This window comes from Sphaeramia orbicularis, chromosome 12 (assembly GCF_902148855.1).
Source record: "Sphaeramia orbicularis chromosome 12, fSphaOr1.1, whole genome shotgun sequence".
Taxonomy (NCBI): domain Eukaryota; kingdom Metazoa; phylum Chordata; class Actinopteri; order Kurtiformes; family Apogonidae; genus Sphaeramia; species Sphaeramia orbicularis.
The window spans coordinates 61,345,679-61,363,860 of record NC_043968.1 but is presented as its reverse complement, the minus strand read 5'-3'; the positions used below and the strand labels follow the sequence as shown (position 1 = coordinate 61,363,860).

Genomic DNA, 18,182 nt, shown 5'->3' with positions numbered 1-18,182 from the left:
ATTTCAAGCATCAGAGAACAGATGCAGACCTGCTCCATGACATTACATACAAACACAGATGCAAACTCTGGTTAAATAATGACCTAATTCACAAGAACTTCTGTATAGTGTCCTCATTTTTTCAGTGTTTTCTGCCTGATCAAGGAATGTCATGATAAATAACTTTTTTTTCCCTGACTGTTGGATGAACTCCCAACCAAATTGCAGCACCCTTTGCCAGAAGACTCCACAGTCATCCACTTTTTCATAGGAGGATCTCCATAACCTAAACATGACTCTTTGATGGTCCTGCAACATTTCATTTTTTTTTTTTTTTTTTTTTCTGGGAAACCATCTCCCTCCACCCCTGATGAGCCTCAGCCCCCTCTGCTTTGGAGCTTTGCTGAAAACGTGAAAGACTCATCACATGCACTATAGAGCAATCTTATATAAGGTCATAATTAGTCTATTCTGAGCCATAAACAGAAGGGCTGTGGTCAGGTGATAGTTCGTATCTGTATTACTGTGTCTAGTGGCTGACTGACCACACTGACCCACAACTCCACTCCTGATAAATCTCCAGCCAGTAAAAACACTGCCCTGCTGTTAACACCAGACGTATAATGCATAGCCTGCATGGGAAAATTCATTGAAGGTTTTCATTTTCCTCTCTTGCAAACCAGGAAATTCTTTCTCACTTCTACACAAGTGACCACAGGATGGCTATTGCAAAACCACAGCAAGCAGTCCACAGTTTTACAGTTTGCCAAATCACAAAGCTTCATGAGAAATTTTCACTTAAAGGAAAAGAATTGGACTTAAAAAGTGTGTTTTTAATGCATCAACACACAGATCAGTTACGGACTGTTCTGTATCTTTAGTTCAGGTCTACAGTGTCTTGATTAAAGGATAACAGTTCTTTGAGGCTGCAGCTTGTGACAGATGCAGATTTAGGGATGCAGGACAAAATACACTTTTGTCCATGAAGTTGAATTAAAATATTTTTGCCTCTTCTCATGAAATGGTTGTGACAATGTGATTTATTCTTGGTAGATTAAGTGTAACTGGGACTCAGTATGTAATCATTTTACCTGGTCAGAGGTGATCACTGATGTATGTAAATAGGCATGAAAAGAGAAATGTATCTGAAAATAAACATATTCCATCCTTTTGGGAAAGAATGTATTTCAATAATCCACTGAAACAGGATATTACAGAAATGTATTCCCTTCTAATGTGTCTGGGTCATCATTTTTAACCCTTTCATGCATGAATTATGAGAACCTTAATCAAGATTTTTTTTCCCCGAGTGATTTTCATTCCCCTTAGGGTATGACTACCCCCCCACCCCCACCCCAAAAACAAAACAAAACAAAACAAAACAAAACAAAACAAAACAAAACAAAACAAAACAAAACAAAACAAAACAAAACAAAAAACAATGCTATTGAATTTTTTTATGAGCCTATTTTTCATGGAGTTACAAAAATATCCACTTACCTGGACACAATGTGTTTAATGTTAGAAACCAAAAAACATGTATTTACTGATATTTACTGATATACTGTGTGAAAACTATAAAGTAAAAATATGTTTGATGCTGCTAATCTGATGTTTTATCACATTTTAACACACTCTAATACTAGTTATTACTTACTTCATGGAGATAATATGCAAAAAAAAACAAACAAAAAAAGCCAACTTTTAGTTTAAAAAAGCAACCAAAAATCCCCCTGTTAATTACAGTCTAATAATTAGCAGGGTTTTTTTTTTTTTTTTTTTTTTTTTTTACACTCGAACATGTTAGTGCAGATCAGGTTTATCTAGAAAAGCAAAGTTACAGTAATGGTATGAATTACAGTGTATGGGATGATGGATAAGCCTTCACTGTGTTGGCTGATATGAAACTAAAACAACAAAACCCATGAATATACAAGAGAACACCTTTGAACAGCTGTCCATTGTAGTGACCACTATGCATGAAAGGGTTAAAAGCATTTATCCTCAGGTTTGTCATTTGTGTAGTTACTGCACTCACAAATGATACTCAGATTAACCATGAGCTGTTGTGTGTCTTTTTGTTCAGGTTGTGCAAGAAACAAAAGCTATGATGAGTTTTTCAATTCTTCACTAATGGTAAAGTAGTAAAAGCCTCTTGAGGTCTGCAGCTTTACGTAGTAGATACACTTATAAGAGCTTATAAGTCCTCTGTGATTTTTGAACAATTCAGCTACAGTTTCACTCTTCCAGACACTAGGGGGCAGATGAGTCCTGCACGCTAGTTTTTATTATCAATACTTTCATAGAGTTTCAAGTGTGAGGCTGAAATTGCATGAATTAACTAGAAACACTTGGTTTCTTATTTTTCTTTCCCTGAATAAACCTGTGTCTAGAATCAGATCCTGGAATACTTCAAAAAGGAAAAAAAAAAGTTGCTAATAGCTCCTGCACAGGCTCAGAGGAAATGAGAAACAGAAATTCTCTAATAGCACTGTTTACACTCGTTCCTTATTTACTGCATTAACCTCAATTTATCCAACAACTGTTGCTCTAAGCAAACCCCATCTTCACATAACTGACACATTTTCACGCATGTACACACCCAGTACAACCACTAAGTGCCCAAGTGTTTAGGTCAAGGAAAGGCTGAGCTGGGCTTGAAACAAACTAGTCTCTATGTCATGTTGTCATAAGGTTTGTACAAACCTTTTCAAAGCTGTTCCACTTACAGAGGTGAGATCTGATAATCACTTACAGTAAATGGGGAGTACAACAAGGTTTCCTGACAGTATTAATACATTTCTGCTAGCCAAATGTGCTAAAAGTAATGTGAACACTGGAAAAAAAAAAACTTGGGAGAGAAGATAAAACCCAGACATGTCATGTTTGGATGTTGTCAAGATGATGAGTGTTGGTTTTCATAAAAACAATTGAATGCAGGCACCAAAACTCCAACATCAGAAATGTTTTGTGGGAAAGTGCTTCTCTTTCAGTTTCTCCACACAGGTTCATCCTGGGATCGATTCTGTGCCTGATTGGTCAACTTCACTTCTCTTACATTCAGGTCACCATGGTACCATTCAATAGCAGTGACGGTTTTTTCATCGTAATCACCTTTCCACTCTGCAATGGTCTCTATCATGAATATGCTGCCAGAGTCAGATGAACATTGAACATTTCACCTGAGAGATTTCTGTTTGTCTTACTTTCATTTATCCTCTTCTCATTTGATTATTTGAAGGTGATGCCACATATAATTTAGTAAAATCTGAATTAATACATAACGGCTGCCATCAACTTTGATCAAACTTTCCACCTCAACAACATAAAGAACTTTCCATGGGCTTTTAAAACAGAATTTGATGGTGGTTTGTGAAGACATTTATGATTCAAGTGATTTTATCCAAACAGAAGCTGAAAATCAAGCAAAAACAAAAGTGACTGAACATACTTTACTTAAATGGCACTGGTTCAGCAATAAACCAAACTGTAAATGTCAGTCAGACAGTTATATTGTTCTTGGGTAACAGTGGGTACATATCTCACACTCATATGAAGTTACTTTCTTGTTTTGAGAAAGTCAAGAGGAGATATTTGAGCTCCTCCCTTTAGATTTATTTGAGTGGTGTCAGCATTAAAGATAAGAGGGAACTGTTTGACGCAAACATTGGATGAGACTCATTAGAGGACATTCTTGGAAAACACGGCTTCACAATATTTAGTTTCTGCAGATATATCACAGCTGGAGATATAAATCTAGCTGCTCTTTTGTAAATGTTTTGTCCACAGAGATGCCTATAGAGCAGCTTAATATTCCTCAGGGTTTGTAGTGTTTGTTTCCAGTTTGAAATTCCTATGGATGTGCTATTTGGCCAAAGAGGTGATTGTGTTTTTTACTTTGAGGATGACTAATATACACTCCTGTGATTGTGCATACCGGCAGTTCCTCCAGAGAGTGAAAACTATGTGCATGTGTTCCTGGTTTGCCTCCTTTTTTCTTCCATGGAACACCAGACAGACAGTCAGAACCAGCTGTACTGGGTCACTGATGTTTTTTACTCGTAATTCATTGAACTTTCTCCATGCAGAGTCCTTTTTCTCTCCAATGAGGGCAGCACAGTGTTCCCTCACAAAGCCCAGAGGCACATCTGTAAGGAATTAGCCGAGTGCTTTTGTCCACGTTGCTGGATTTCACCCCCATTTCTGATTTTCTGGGCACTCGAATCAACTCAAAGAATTTGAATAAATCCACGTCCAAGTTGCACAATAAGGAGGGAAAATATAGTGACAAGGCCTCCTGCATGAGACATGTCATTTTAACAAAGAGAGGAGAAAAAAAAAACCCTCCATCCTTTCATGATGCTAAATTTACCATAAAACCAGTACCAGTTTTTCAGTGCCATTACTGACTCAACATGTGGCAGACATTTGTCACTTACTTCAGCCGCATCACGTCAGCAAACAACTAGGCTCAAAGCAAACACATATTTCATGAGATATATTTTTACGAGCATAGAGCACTGACATGACTTAAAATCCCCATCACTGGTGTTATTACTGATGTAAATTTAAAAGGTCTTTTAGACGTTTGCAACTTTACTTCCTCTCAGTGGGGTGAAGTCACCACAGTCAGGACCACACACGTGTCCTCAAAAATCTACAGCAAAGTAGACTTGTTTTATTCCCAGATCTGTTTTAACTTACCCACAACTACAACACTATAACATTTCTGCTTCTGGTAACCTTCTTTAAAGTTTTTTTTCCAATATAATGTTCTTACATTTCCTTCTAGTAGTAGTTTTTCCATTAAATTCGTAGCCTATTTTGAGAGGGTTTGGTTCATTTCAGTTTAAAACTCTATGACAGAAACAGACAACTCAAATATTTTCTCCTCTTTCATAAATACTGGGTTTCCATTACCCTTGGAGCACAAAGCCTGGGCTTACACCACACACATACACACAAACTCACTGTCTGGTGGACTACGTGGCACTCTGCACATGCACCGTGGACCCTGCGACCAGAAGGAGGAGCTCTTCATCTGTAAGGTTTACATCTGCCACTGACTTTCACAGATGGTTTCACTCCTTATCCCAAAAAACTCAGGGATGGAGGAAGTGATTCCAGTGAATCCTGTGATAAATATTTGCTAATATGTGACTTGTATTGTGTCTATCTTCTGTCATTATTTACTTGTGTTTGTTTCTGTGCTTGTTTGTTTCAATAACAGTTAAGCTCATTGGAGCCAAAAACTCAAGTAGTTGTTTAGTAAAAGCCCTCATACTTCAAATTTAGCAGTTTAACAGAAATTTTTTGACAGTAAGTTGCATGCATATCATACTGTGCTCTGTAATTCCATGGGGCTGTTATTGCACTGAGTTTCTAAATATCTGAACGAAATTCTAATATCTACTGGTTCAGTTTCTTTTTGAGAGATTTTGGCCCATCTTGGAGGTTCATGCTGTTGAATTAAATTAACTTTTTCTGTTGTTTCCTCTGGATGCTTAAGATTTTTCATCCCACGGTCCATGTTATAAAAATGTCATTTCCAATTTTGCAGATGAAGAAATAACCTATTACAGTACTGTGTGTGTTTGAATTATTTGTCTTCAAATTTTGTTACAGTTTCAGCTTTTGTATCTGATCAGGGAAATAGTCAAGGTCTTTTGTGTCACAGCACAGAAATATTTACAGTTGTTATCGCCTAAAGTTCATAACTTTGTTTAGCAAAAAACAATAGCTCCATCTACAGGAGACATCCTCTATGTTCATATTTAGAGATAAACACACATGCATCAAAAAGTAACTTGTTGCAAATATAAATACTCGCCCTTGAAGTCTGTCAAAATAAAATGTAAAATACTGCTAATGATTTATAGTTGTAAATGAAATAACTAAACAAAACAAAACAAAACAAAAACACTCCAAACAAACCAGAAGTCATGAGCAATGAGTTCAAGAAGGCCCTGAAATGTTTCTTTAACTAACAGTTAAACATGGAGAGAGACTTGAGTTTGTTTTCACTGCAAATTACACTGACAAACAGAGGTTTTCTCTGCTGTTAAAGTAAATAATCTGCATGAGAAATTAATGTAGGCAATAGAACATAGCTCCTGATGTGGTGAAGAATGATGAAGAACCTCTGGATTCTTTCCTACAAAAGCTCTGACTGTGGGAAATTATTGGCTGATTTAATTATTGGCTTTTGCTTTGTAGTTGTTTATGTATATATGTATATTAATGAATTTTACTTTTCTTTTCATTTTTTTCTTTTTCTTTTGACAATGTTTTTGGCTAAATCTACACGTACTGCAGTGCTTGGTAGTTTTGGGTCATTCTTGGTTGTTTGTTGGTGTTATTTGTATGAGAAGCAATTAAAAAAAAAAAAAGATTATGGTTGATTGGAGGATGTCGGGACTTTTGTCAGTTGTGAAAAGTTCTATACATAGACTAGTGAAAGTATCCTAACCAGAAGGTGAGGTACTAAAGAAGAAGTCATTATTTTTTTCTTCTCTCTCCTTTTCTCATTAGTCTACTCCTTTATTTGCATGTTATTCAGTGTAATGGAGTTGTACGAGGTCATTACAGGATCCATGACCTGCCTTTCAGCTATAATTAATCAACTGTCTGTGCAGTGAAGTCTGTTGCACTATTGCTTTAAATAGTACTGATTGCACCTGATTATAAATGTTAGTCAAATAAAGTTCCAAATAAGTATTTTGAGCATTTCGAGTACAAGCTCTTTCTATATTAAATGAAAAATCCCACCTTATATTTTTCTGCCCTGAAAAATTACAAATTACATAATGCCCAAAGGTTATTCCATAAGTATTTTAAATAGGTTTAAATTAGTTCATGTCATACTGTCTGTTCACATATCATTTATGATCCATAAATAAAACAGTAAACACAGTTATGCTGCAATAGTTTATTTAATTTATTTAATGAATGCAAAATACAATAGATAAGAAAGTTTCAGTAAAACAAGCCTTTCAGACAAAGCACAACACATGCATTTTCCAAAGCACGCCAACATTTCATCAGTGCATAAAATAATGTTAATAATGAAGCCTTGTAAGTTGTTTTATGTAATACTGGTAAACTGCACCTTTACAATTAGAAACTGATGTGTTTTTGGCTAAGACTCCATAGTGTAACAGATTTCTGACAGTTTTGATGTCATTTTTCAGCATTGTTGCAGTTGATCTTTAGGCAACTTGACATTTGTTCATATTTTGGTAAAATGTAAAATAAAACAAAACAAAACACACAGATGTTTGTAAGTGATGTCTGGTGCATTGTCGTAAAAGGAAAAAAAAAATTACTTCTAATGAATATTTGATTTGTGCTGATTACCAGAAGTTTAGTGCAGAGTATTAAAACAGATCCTGAAGCAGACCACTGGTGGACTTAGGGTGATGGTTCAGTCAGGAGGGAAAGTGTTCATATCAGGCAGGAAAGAGCAAGCGTCCAGCGAAGAAGCTTGTGCTGCCCAGAGTGGTGGTGCCGACGCTGATCCGCAGCGACACTTTGTCTCCTGCTTTCAGCCGAAGCACAGTGTCCCCAGACAACAAGTAGTGACCTCCCTGATACCACCGGAAACCGTTCAGCACCAGCTTGTTGTTATGCCACAGCTCTACATTTCCACTTTTAATGAAGGTGACACACAGGAAGTTGAACTGGTAAACGCCAGGGATGACACAGCTGAACAGGCCCGTGCCCGTGTTATAGTGGTTCTGTTTGTTGTATATGACCAGAGTGAAATGGATGGTTTTTGTATAGGACGGATTGTACTTTCCCAGACGGACAGAGAAAGCAGAGAGTGGCTGGGTGGCATTAGTGATGGATGCTGGTGGTCCAGGAGGGCCTCTTAGACCTCTGGGACCTGAAGACATACAGAAGTGAATTAATGAACAGACAGACAGACATATAGATAGATAGATAGATAGATAGATAGATAGATAGATAGATAGATAGATAGATAGATAGATAGATAGATAGATAGATAGATAGATAGATAGATAGATAGATAGATAGATAGATAGATAGATAGATAGATAGATAGATAGATAGATAGATAGATAGATAGATAGATAGATAGATAGATAGATAGATAGATAGATAGATAGATAGATAGATAGATGCAAAACATGCATTAATAGACTACCTCGTTGTCCACGTCTTCCAGGAAAGCCTCGAGGGCCTCGAGGTCCTCTTGGTCCTGGTGATCCGGCTCGGTCTGCTGGATCACATCCTGCAGAATATGATAATGCAAAGGTTATTAACCCATAAAAAGTGAATGTTACTTTTGTGTCAGTTACGACTACTTTAATTTACTGATTATGTAGATGTTCATAAACAGTCCAGCTGATGCTTATTATATCATAAACAGACAAAACTGAAAGAAAGTCAATTTTTTAGTCAAATCTATCATTAACTGAATATAAACCAAGTGTTTCCATCCACTGTCATTTATCAAAGTCTATTGGTTTTACTGGTGAATCAATGCTGTAGAAGATGATGGTGTTTTCACGTTCACTACGGAGCATCTGAACGTCCAAATGGGTCATATCTGATGACTATGAAAAGATGACAAACTACATTTTACACCAATTATTTACATGTTTTGTTAGGATTGATAGATCAGCAGGTATTAAACAGTTACATCAGTGGATGGTTTTGGTAGACAGTAGATGTTTGGCTCTTTATGGGTTAATACTGACAATTATGACAATAAATTACTAATATTAGTATAGAGGGTATGCATATACGTCACTTCCCCCCCGGGCCACGCCCTTCTAAGTCAGACTGAGTGGCAAAAACCAACCTGCTCAACATGACGGAGTATAGCAGTGAACACAGCAAGACCAGGCAAATGTGAAATATGAAATTAAATTAAGGACAATTGGACTCGACATGGATCCGTACGAGCTACCAAAGAACAAGTGGTCCACAAACACTGACATGTGGCCTGAAATCGTGTATCCTGACATCCAGGGTGTAGGGGATCGTCGCTATTTTTACCTGAAACAAATATACATGGTTTCATCATCACTGACAACCAGGGGCCCAGAACCAGCTGATCCAAAGTGCATTTACAGTAGACCGTGTACTGACCCCAGTGAATACATGTATGATCTACTGGTACTGAGGAGATTTACGTCTAGTTCATATCAAGTACTTTATACAACACAGATACTACTGCTGTGGACGAGCAGGGACTTTATTCTTGTAATATTATGGCTTTATTGTGGGAATATGACGACTTTAATCTCATAAACGAATGACATTTTTGTTAAATTACGAATTTTTTTTTTTTATAACTACGACTTTATTTCCATAACATTGTGATTATTTTTGTATTCAACTTTATCATAAAATTATGGGTTTTATATCAGTATTTTATGACTTTATTCTCGTAGTGACAAGCGTTTTTATTTTCTTACGTGGCCCCAATACTCCATCGTAGCTTTATTCTCCATTACCCCTGTATTTGAAAAACTAGGTTTGCCTCAGTTTAAGTTAGTTTATTAATCATATAGAGCATAAGGTTCATAATCACAAAATGAAGACAAAAACCATGAAAGATCTGACCATGAAACCAAGAGCTTTACTAAGAAGTAATGTTAGCCAAAACAATACGACATTTAAGATATGATTTTACCCAAAAATACAGCATAAATTAATGTTACCTGACACCAAACAGGATCCACAAATCTAGGTTTGGGTTCCTGGATCCATCTACTTCTGTTTTCTGTGTCTTTCGGTGCCTATAAAACGATAGCTCCGACTGCTTTTCAAACCTGTTCATGCAATCAGTCGCACCACAGCTCTTCCCCATTTTTATTGATTGTTGTTCTTAAGTTTAGACGGTATTGAAGCCAACGCTATCACTCATCTCCCTCTTTCTGCCACTCAGTGGGCGGAACCGCGGTGACGTCCGCTAGTGGTGACGTCACATGCATACCCTCTATTAGTATACAAGCACCAAATGTGCTTATGTTAAACCATAAATGCTGTCTTTTAAGGAAGAACCACCTTCACCAGGTTGAGATGAGGTTAAGGAACAGTGTTGAGTAATTTTAATGTCACTAATATTTGTTAGATTTAAAAACAACACTGACCTTAACACAGCTACCACCCGGGCCTGCACGATCAAACACCACATATGAAGAAGAAAAAATGTAATTCAAATGGTTAGTAAAGAAATAAAAAACAGATCAGGTTAAAAATAGAATGAAAAATGTAGTGGGTAGGAATGCAGGGTGGAGACCCTCTCCCAAAGCAACAAAGGATTGGTTTAGTAATGTTTCACCTGAGTTGTTAGAGCAGGGACGAGGCTCCCTCCAGGCTGACAGGTTCAGACTTCGGATGTTGGAGCAGTTGGTGAGCCGGTTGCCCCTGGAGGCAATGTTGAATGCATCCCTGGGAACAGCCCTGATGCCAGTGTTGTCGCAGATGATTCGGGAGATGGTAACCTTTGAGAGAGCAGCTCTCTGTTGTGGAGTGAAGACCCCAGGGTTTTCCCACCAAAGTCTGGGAATAGAAAAACAGGAATGTCAGACATTATGTTGATATTTTTTGATGCAACACAACACCAGTGCAGTCTGAACAGTGTTCATGTCTTCACCTGTCACCCTGGCGGATCCTCTGGAACTGGGTTGCAATAAGGCAGGCAAACAGTGGGCCCACTCGACCCCCACGGACAAATGGCTCTGCTACGCCTCCCAGCCAGACGTCAATGTTGGCCGGTGTGCCGTAGAGCTCCAGAAGCCTGCGCGCCAGGTCGGTGTTGTTGAGGACCTGAGCCAGCTCTGCCTGGTTACTGGGCTGAGACAGGCCACAGAACCTGCGCCAGTCATTGTATCCTGCAGGAAAACAAGATGAGCAGATGGGAAACATGTAAAAAAAAAAAAAAAAAAAGAAAGAAAGAAAGGATGGAAAGTAAACTGAGAAGTTGGTCATAACTAAGTAATGTACCAGGTAAGCCATGGTCACGTCCTCTGATCATGTTGAGGGAGCCAAGGTCCAGAGCCAGGTGCTGGACGAACTCGAACAGCCTCTCCCTCAGGGCGTCCACCATCATGTGGTCCTGAGTGTTGAGTTTAGCAGGACGACCAACCAAACCACGGATCAGAGGGTCAATGCCACCTGGAGAACAGAACAACAGCTTAAGACTTAATACTGAAAAAATGCTCAACAGCAAAATATCCGTAAAAATTTGATGTATGTGAGTCTTTCCTTTTTCTACATCTTTATACTTCTACTCCACTACATGTCAAATGTACTTTTTAGTTTTAAGATTTAGTTAATTTTACAGTTTTTCATCATGAAAAGTTGACTTTTTATAGATACATTGCTCTCATAGGACAATAATGCTGCAAACATATGATAATCTTAAAGAACATGATGTATTACTGTAGATTAAACTACATGACAGTATATAAAGTAATGAAAATGAGCTTAACTCTTGAACATCAGCAGGATCATGAATCCATGCTCAAACATTTGCAACACTTTGTAAAGGTTGTGATGAACTTTACTTTCACTTATGTTCTATTTGTATGACTCACCCTCAAAGACGACTCTCCATGGGGCAAAGAAGGCCTTGAACAGTGGGACACTGGGAAACTGTCGGTTCTCCCTGTAGTTTTCATCCAGACGTGCCAGCTTGGGCTGGATGGCCAAGTGGGCAAAGCGGTAAGCTGCAGTTGCAAAGACGTTCGAGACGCTGGGGTCCACGCTGGGATTGTAACCAGGGTAACGACCAAGCTGCTTACGCATTACATCATCACCAACAATGTGAGGCAGATAATCCCTGAACACAAACATCTGAGACAGAGACAGATGTTATTTAGTAAAGATCACCACAAGCTTTAAAGTCAACCTTTAATATGCACATTCAAAAGAGTAAACAGCAGATTTACCTGCGTGTAAGCACCCTGGATCTTACGAGCCTCTTGGTAGAGTGTCTCACTGTCCCACTGTGGGTTTATCCTCTTCAGTGCACGAGCCAGGCGGTTATGTTCCCGGAAAAACAGAGTGTGGATGGACGTCAGAGCGATGTTCTCATCCACACGTACATCACCTTGAAACAGAAACACACTCATGTCTAGAGGAGTTCACTGATGCTTCTGTTTGAGGCGTTACATAATGATGTTCAGTGGGGGCAGAGAGAATGAAAAATGTGATAAACAGTGTGGCTGTTTACGTCTCTTCAGAATCAACAGTGACAACAGACAAGCGTGACTGTTGATCTGCTAGAAGGCCTGAGAGATAAAAATGGAAATGAAAAGAAATACACCACTTTATTTCCATTCCCTGCTTGCACATCTTGCAGTGGTCTTTTCTTTTTTCAGGCAAATGACCAGACTTTTAGATGTAAAAACTGAAGTACTTTTAAGAGTGACCTAAATTCTACATTTGAATTCATTTCTGCAGTTAACATCCATATTAGATGTAATCTCACTGTACTGCACCAATGGGAGCACAATGGAATGTGGTTAATTTTCCTTAATGGCAAAATTTACTATGTATGTATATGTGAAAGTTAAATGTGAAAAACAAAGTCTTAAATATAATCATGAAGTTGTTTTGTTTTTTTGTTGTTTTTTTTTTTAAGGATTTTATATCATATCATATCATATCATATCATGTACTGTAACAATATGTGACTCTTTGGTTGACTTTCTTTTGTATTATTTATATTTGTGATTCAATTCTCCTGTATCATTGTTTGACTGAAAACACACAAACTGTGTGTTTTATTTGTTCAACCTTAATAAAGTATAGGCAATATAAAGTAAGAAACATGACTTATTATCAATAACAATTTAAATATGGAGCTAGAGATATGGTTTTAAAACAGTAATGGGTCCTGTTTTGTCATATTATGGAAAGTTCTCATCGTAAATTGAAGAGCTTTGTTCTATAAAGTGGTTATAAATTGTACATGTATCATTGAAGAGTCGATAGTGGCTGATTTAAAGTGTCTTGTTTTGACACTGACCTGCGATGAAACAGGGCACCTCCCTGGCGTTGGTGTCGTTGGTGACCCTCTGGCGCGTGGCACACATGTTGGTTTCCATGGAGCTGAAGGGCAGCAGATCACGACCGTTATCTCTGAACTCGGTGTTTGCACGCAGCAGGCCTCTATCGTTTGTCAGGTCCCTGAGGTCAAGGGCCAGCTTCTCCTCTGAGCCATAGACCTGACCCAGGTCCAGGAAGGACGTCAGGGCATTGATCTGCTCCCTGTTGTTAGGGTCTCCACCAAAGTTGTAGGCTGAGTATCCGGTTCCACATGCAGGAGCGGACCTGAAGGCAGGGATGCAGCTCTCTGGACCAGTGGGCAGGCGGGGGTCATTGGGAGGGATCTGTGAGGATGACACAGAGGTCAGAGGTCAGGGGCAGGGACGATTAGGGTTATTAAAAACAAGGGTAAAACTAAAGATCTTGAGTGAACAATGAATGAAAAACAGATTTAATTTGTTTCCCCTCAATTAAATCGATTCTTTCATCCTGACTTTTTCCGTTTTTGTTCTATAGCAAACTTAAACAAGTCAAAATCAAAATAAAACTACTGAATCTGAAACAAACTGAAAAACTTAATAAAACAAAAACAAATGAAAATTTAAAAGTATAATAACTGTGGTTTGTATCTGTATTTGTCAAAGAGAGAAAATTATTTGTATCTGCATTTGTCTTTGAACAAAAAGGAAAATTATGAAAGCATTTTTGCTTTTGTTGGAGGATAAACTGTTAAAAATACTTCCTCTCCATAAAAGTATTAAAATAATTATGAAAAGTTGAAGAATGAATGAATTAGTGAAAGTTAAAGGCAATGTTGTTGTAATGCAATGTTTTTGCTTAAAAAAAACAAACCCATATGTTTGTGAAGAAGAAATTCCATACAACAGGGCAAAAAAAACTAATGCAAAAACACTCCTACTACTAATGTCTTATTATTATTGCCATCATCTCCATCCTTAAAGTCATGGATGAAACCTTGTTGTTTGTGTTTTTCTTGTTGTGGTGACACTGACCGCAATGGGGATGCAGGGCTCAGTATTTTCACAGCTCTCATCACAGTTGATGCCGTTGGCGAAGGACTTGATGCTGGGGGAGAAGGGTGTGAAGGTCAGGTCGTGGTCGTTCCACTGACCGAACAAAGTGACCAAGTGAGTGAATTCTGTGTCATTGACGACTCCTGCGTCTGTTGTGGCCAGGATGTTATTGGACACCTGTCGGACCTGAGACAAAAGAAGAAGAAGATGATGATGATGGTTTTCATTAGGGCCTTTTCAAGACTTTATGGGACCAAGGGCAGAGTGGGATTTGAAGTCCCCAATGCAAATACGACTGATTACATTGGTGTACAATTTTTTTTTTGCTGTTTGTTTTTTTAAGACATGATCTGCCTCAAGGATTAAATGTGCTGAATCTCATATACTTTAATAAAATGGACTGGAAAACAAATGACAAAAGTGCTGGTTATCTGTCTTTAATGCATATGATAAAGTGATATGACACAAATGCACTGGTTTATGTACATTTAAACAAAAGATTTACAAATGTTCCAGTAGAAAGATCCTGTAAAGTCAATGAATTGTAACATGCTGACAGTGTTTTGATGTAGATCTCGTAGCTCTGACACAAACATTATCTTTGAGTAAAACTCATTTTCTCATTAATTCTCAGAATTTGACCCAAGACTGTTTCTTGTAAACTAGAGCCAACCAGCATTTTTGAATTATTTTTTCTTTATGAGTGACCCAGACTTGGAAAAGTTTCACTCCCTTTATACAGAAGGACTTTTACTTGTAAACCAAAATGATTTATATTAATTATTATCAAAAATATGAATGCTATCCTGACATGTTGTCCCTTCAATGGTCTTGGGCAACCTGCTTTTAATTTGCACGTAAGCATCTAAAAGTATCCACTGATATAAATTGTTTAATAACCAGTATATCATGCATTCACTGTGAACAAAATCAGTATTTTCATTTGGTTTAAACATTTACAAAATCAGCAGAATGCAGCATTGTAGATAAACTGTTCTTCCTTGGTTAATGATTACATGAAATTAAATACATTCAAAAAATATCAGAATGCATCTGACTTGTTTCTGTTTGTTGTATTGTATTTCTTTTTGTTTGTTTTACATAACAAACAGGTGGTGCCAGGCACAACAAACCCCGCTCCTCACATGTATTGTAGCTTATTTTGGCATTGATCCAGCTGATGTCATCATGTCAATGCCTGTGGTGATGTCAGCATATCAGTTGCCTCTATATGCCAAGTTTGAAGTAAAGTGAAACAAATAAATGGGGAAAAAACCCAAAAAAATTTAAACTTTGACCTGCTGTTTCCAAAATGTAACCACATCTATTTTGCGTCACTGGCAATCTATAAACCCAGTTTGGTATGAATTCAACCAATAGTTTTGCTGCTACAGACATGTGAAATGTCGCCCATTATAAGTAAATGGGGGAAAAAAAAGATTTTAAAAGTTCATAAAAAATTTTTAAACTTTGACCTACTTTTTCCAAAATATAATCATATTCTGGGTCACTGCAATCTATAAACCCAATCTGGTATGAAATCAACCAATAGTTTTGCTGTTAGACAAATAAACAAATAAAAAACAATACCTCTTGCCTCCCCTTCAAAGGGTGGGGTGATAAATGTCTAACTGTATGAAATGAACAGCTGAACTTTTCACAACAAAACAGACAGTTCAGAAAATAAAGTTCTTGGGGTCCCCCTGGTGGCCACAGAGCCTTAAACAGATTGATTTCAAATTTGCCGCTGAACCCACACTAATTTTGTCATGTATTTAGGATTGAATGTCTTACCAGAGGGAGGAAGAAGCCATTGAATGTTCTGTTCAGAAATCCTTTGGGTTGGGAGATGCCATCGTCATATTGAGCAGGAAGCCAGCGGGTGAAGGCAGTGTTGGAGGCTCCAAGGCGAGGGTTATTTCTAAGAGCAAACGTGAGATATTTAGAAACTCTGCTTGAGACATCACAGGAATATGTACACATCTTCTGCGGTGCATGGCCTAAGTGTTCAAGTTTCACAAGCATCTCCTTTTATTGTAAGCATCACTTAGTCTCAAGAATTTAAAGTAAGTGAATTATGAGTTATTAGTCTCCATTTATTAGAATGAGATTTGGAATGAAGTCATTTACTTACTTTATTTATGCAGAAATTATTTATTCATTAAATACAGGACAATGCCATTTCAGAAAGTTGAAATTAGTAATATTTCCCGGTCAAATTACTTTGAAAAAAAATTGATGTGACTTTTAATGAGTATTTTATCTAAACTTCTGGTGTAGGTTTTCTTACAGGTTGTTGCAGACGCTGGTGGCTGTGCGGTATCTGTTCAGATTTGGTGTGGTTCTGCAGTTTGGGAGCCTGACTCGACCCAAGCATCCAGTTATCTCAGCGAGGCTCATCAGGTCTTCTGCACTGAGCAAATCTGAAAAAGATGAACACAAATATAGGCTTTTTATTTCTATTTCTTGTTTTAAATGTCTGGTTTTCAGTTGTAGTTTTGTGTGGCTTCACAGCACCCTCATTCTGAAACAAAAACCCTTGACCTTCAGCCAGAATGAGGGAAAAGTAGCACAAAAATAATTTAACACCATGTGTAATTTTTTTCTGACCTGTTGCATTCAGTGACCGCTTGTGCACACGATGCACCCTGTCGTGCAGCAGACGAAGGGTTTGAGCCATATAGTCTGCAGATCTCACAGCTGTACGAGTGTCTGCACGGGGCTGTTTCATGAGACGAAGTGCATCGTGAGGCCTCACCATCTGTCTGCGGACTCTTCTCAGACTCCTGGAAGAGGAAAAGAAATAATAATAATAATGAAAAAACAGATCTCAAAATGTGATCCTTTGGTAGATTTTCCCAACTTGCAAAGTTGCATGGGAACAAATTCTTTTTTTTTTTTTTTTTTTGCAGAAATAATTCTAAAATAATCTAGTCTTAGAGTCTGTGGGGTTGAAATAGACTCACTCTTCTCTGGAGTACTTGTATGCATCATCCACAAGTTTCTTGGCCTCCTCAAAACACTCCTGAACCAAAGAACTGCCAAGAGCTTCTCCTGCAAATGAAAAGCATGTTTAAACACAATCATAACTTAAAATAGGATTTAAAAAATAAAAATGTTTTAAAAATATGTCTGTACAGAATAATATACCTGCTGGTTTGGACTGAACAGGCACTAGGCACAGTCCCAGTGCAAGAAGGACCGGGAAAGAGAGAATCATCTCTGAAAGAAATGAAAAAGAAACAGTCAGTGCTAAACATTAACTGCATTCAAGAGAATGCATTTGCGTGCTTCATAAAATCCAACCCCTCTGAACACAGAGTAATAAGCGGTCTTACCTGTGTTGGTGTAGACACCTGAAGACTTGACTCTGCTTCTGAAATCTGGAGTGTGCGATGCTGAGACTCACCGCCGTCTCATCTTTTATGCAGCCTGAGGACGAGGCCTCGCCCCCAGAGGTGACAGGTGATGTTACTGTCAGTAACAAACAGTTCCTTCTTCCTTCTTCTAGTAATTAGTAAAATCCTTTATTCTTATACATTATCAATTCTCCCCAGCTGATAGGGCAGGCAGGTCCTACTTTAACCATGACACTCATTAACTGATAGTAGTTTCACACTGATAGTGTTTATCAGACATGAACAGTAGCAGACATTACTGGTCTAATTTAGATAAATAATCTCATGTATGACTATAATTTTGATGTTATTGTTTGAAATAATCCTCTCAGACATTTAAAATAATTGTAATAATAATAATAATAATAATAATAATAATAATTTTGAGTCCTGTTCTCACATTAATAACTAATCAATTTTTGACCAAACCTGACACATTTTCACTTATTTTGTCCTCATTTAACAGACTGACATGTACAAAGCCTCTAACTTCAATAGATTAATTGACTGACTGATTGATTGATTGATTGATTGATTGATTGATACTTTTGTTATGATTAAGAAGACTTGGTCTGTTTTATTCTGTGACTGGTGGCTTAAAGTGTTACCACATAGAAACACGTGAACTTGAGAAAGACGTTTCGAAGGGGAAGTTACTGTTCTTAGTAATACTGATAAGATGATTGATGTGAGTTTATGCATGTTTAACTGGGAAATCATAATTGGTGGATGTGAAGGTGAT

The 18,182-nt window shown here is 37.7% G+C and overlaps 1 protein-coding gene across 1 annotated transcript; it reads right to left on the bottom strand.

Moving 5' to 3' along the window:
- Nucleotides 1-7,698: 7,698 nt before the first annotated feature.
- Nucleotides 7,699-17,425, bottom strand: mpx (myeloid-specific peroxidase). The gene is made up of 16 exons (XM_030151129.1): nt 17,381-17,425; nt 17,193-17,264; nt 17,009-17,096; nt 16,653-16,828; nt 16,333-16,465; nt 15,837-15,963; nt 14,022-14,228; nt 12,989-13,352; nt 11,907-12,067; nt 11,553-11,811; nt 10,960-11,130; nt 10,610-10,847; nt 10,295-10,515; nt 10,104-10,126; nt 8,147-8,233; nt 7,699-7,864 (listed from the first exon to the last, which is right to left on the bottom strand). Exons 2-16 carry the CDS (start codon nt 17,260-17,262, stop codon nt 7,850-7,852), a joined length of 2,340 nt encoding a protein of 779 aa, XP_030006989.1. The 5' UTR covers nt 17,263-17,264; nt 17,381-17,425; the 3' UTR covers nt 7,699-7,849.
- Between the last annotated feature and the right edge of the window lie 757 nt (nt 17,426-18,182).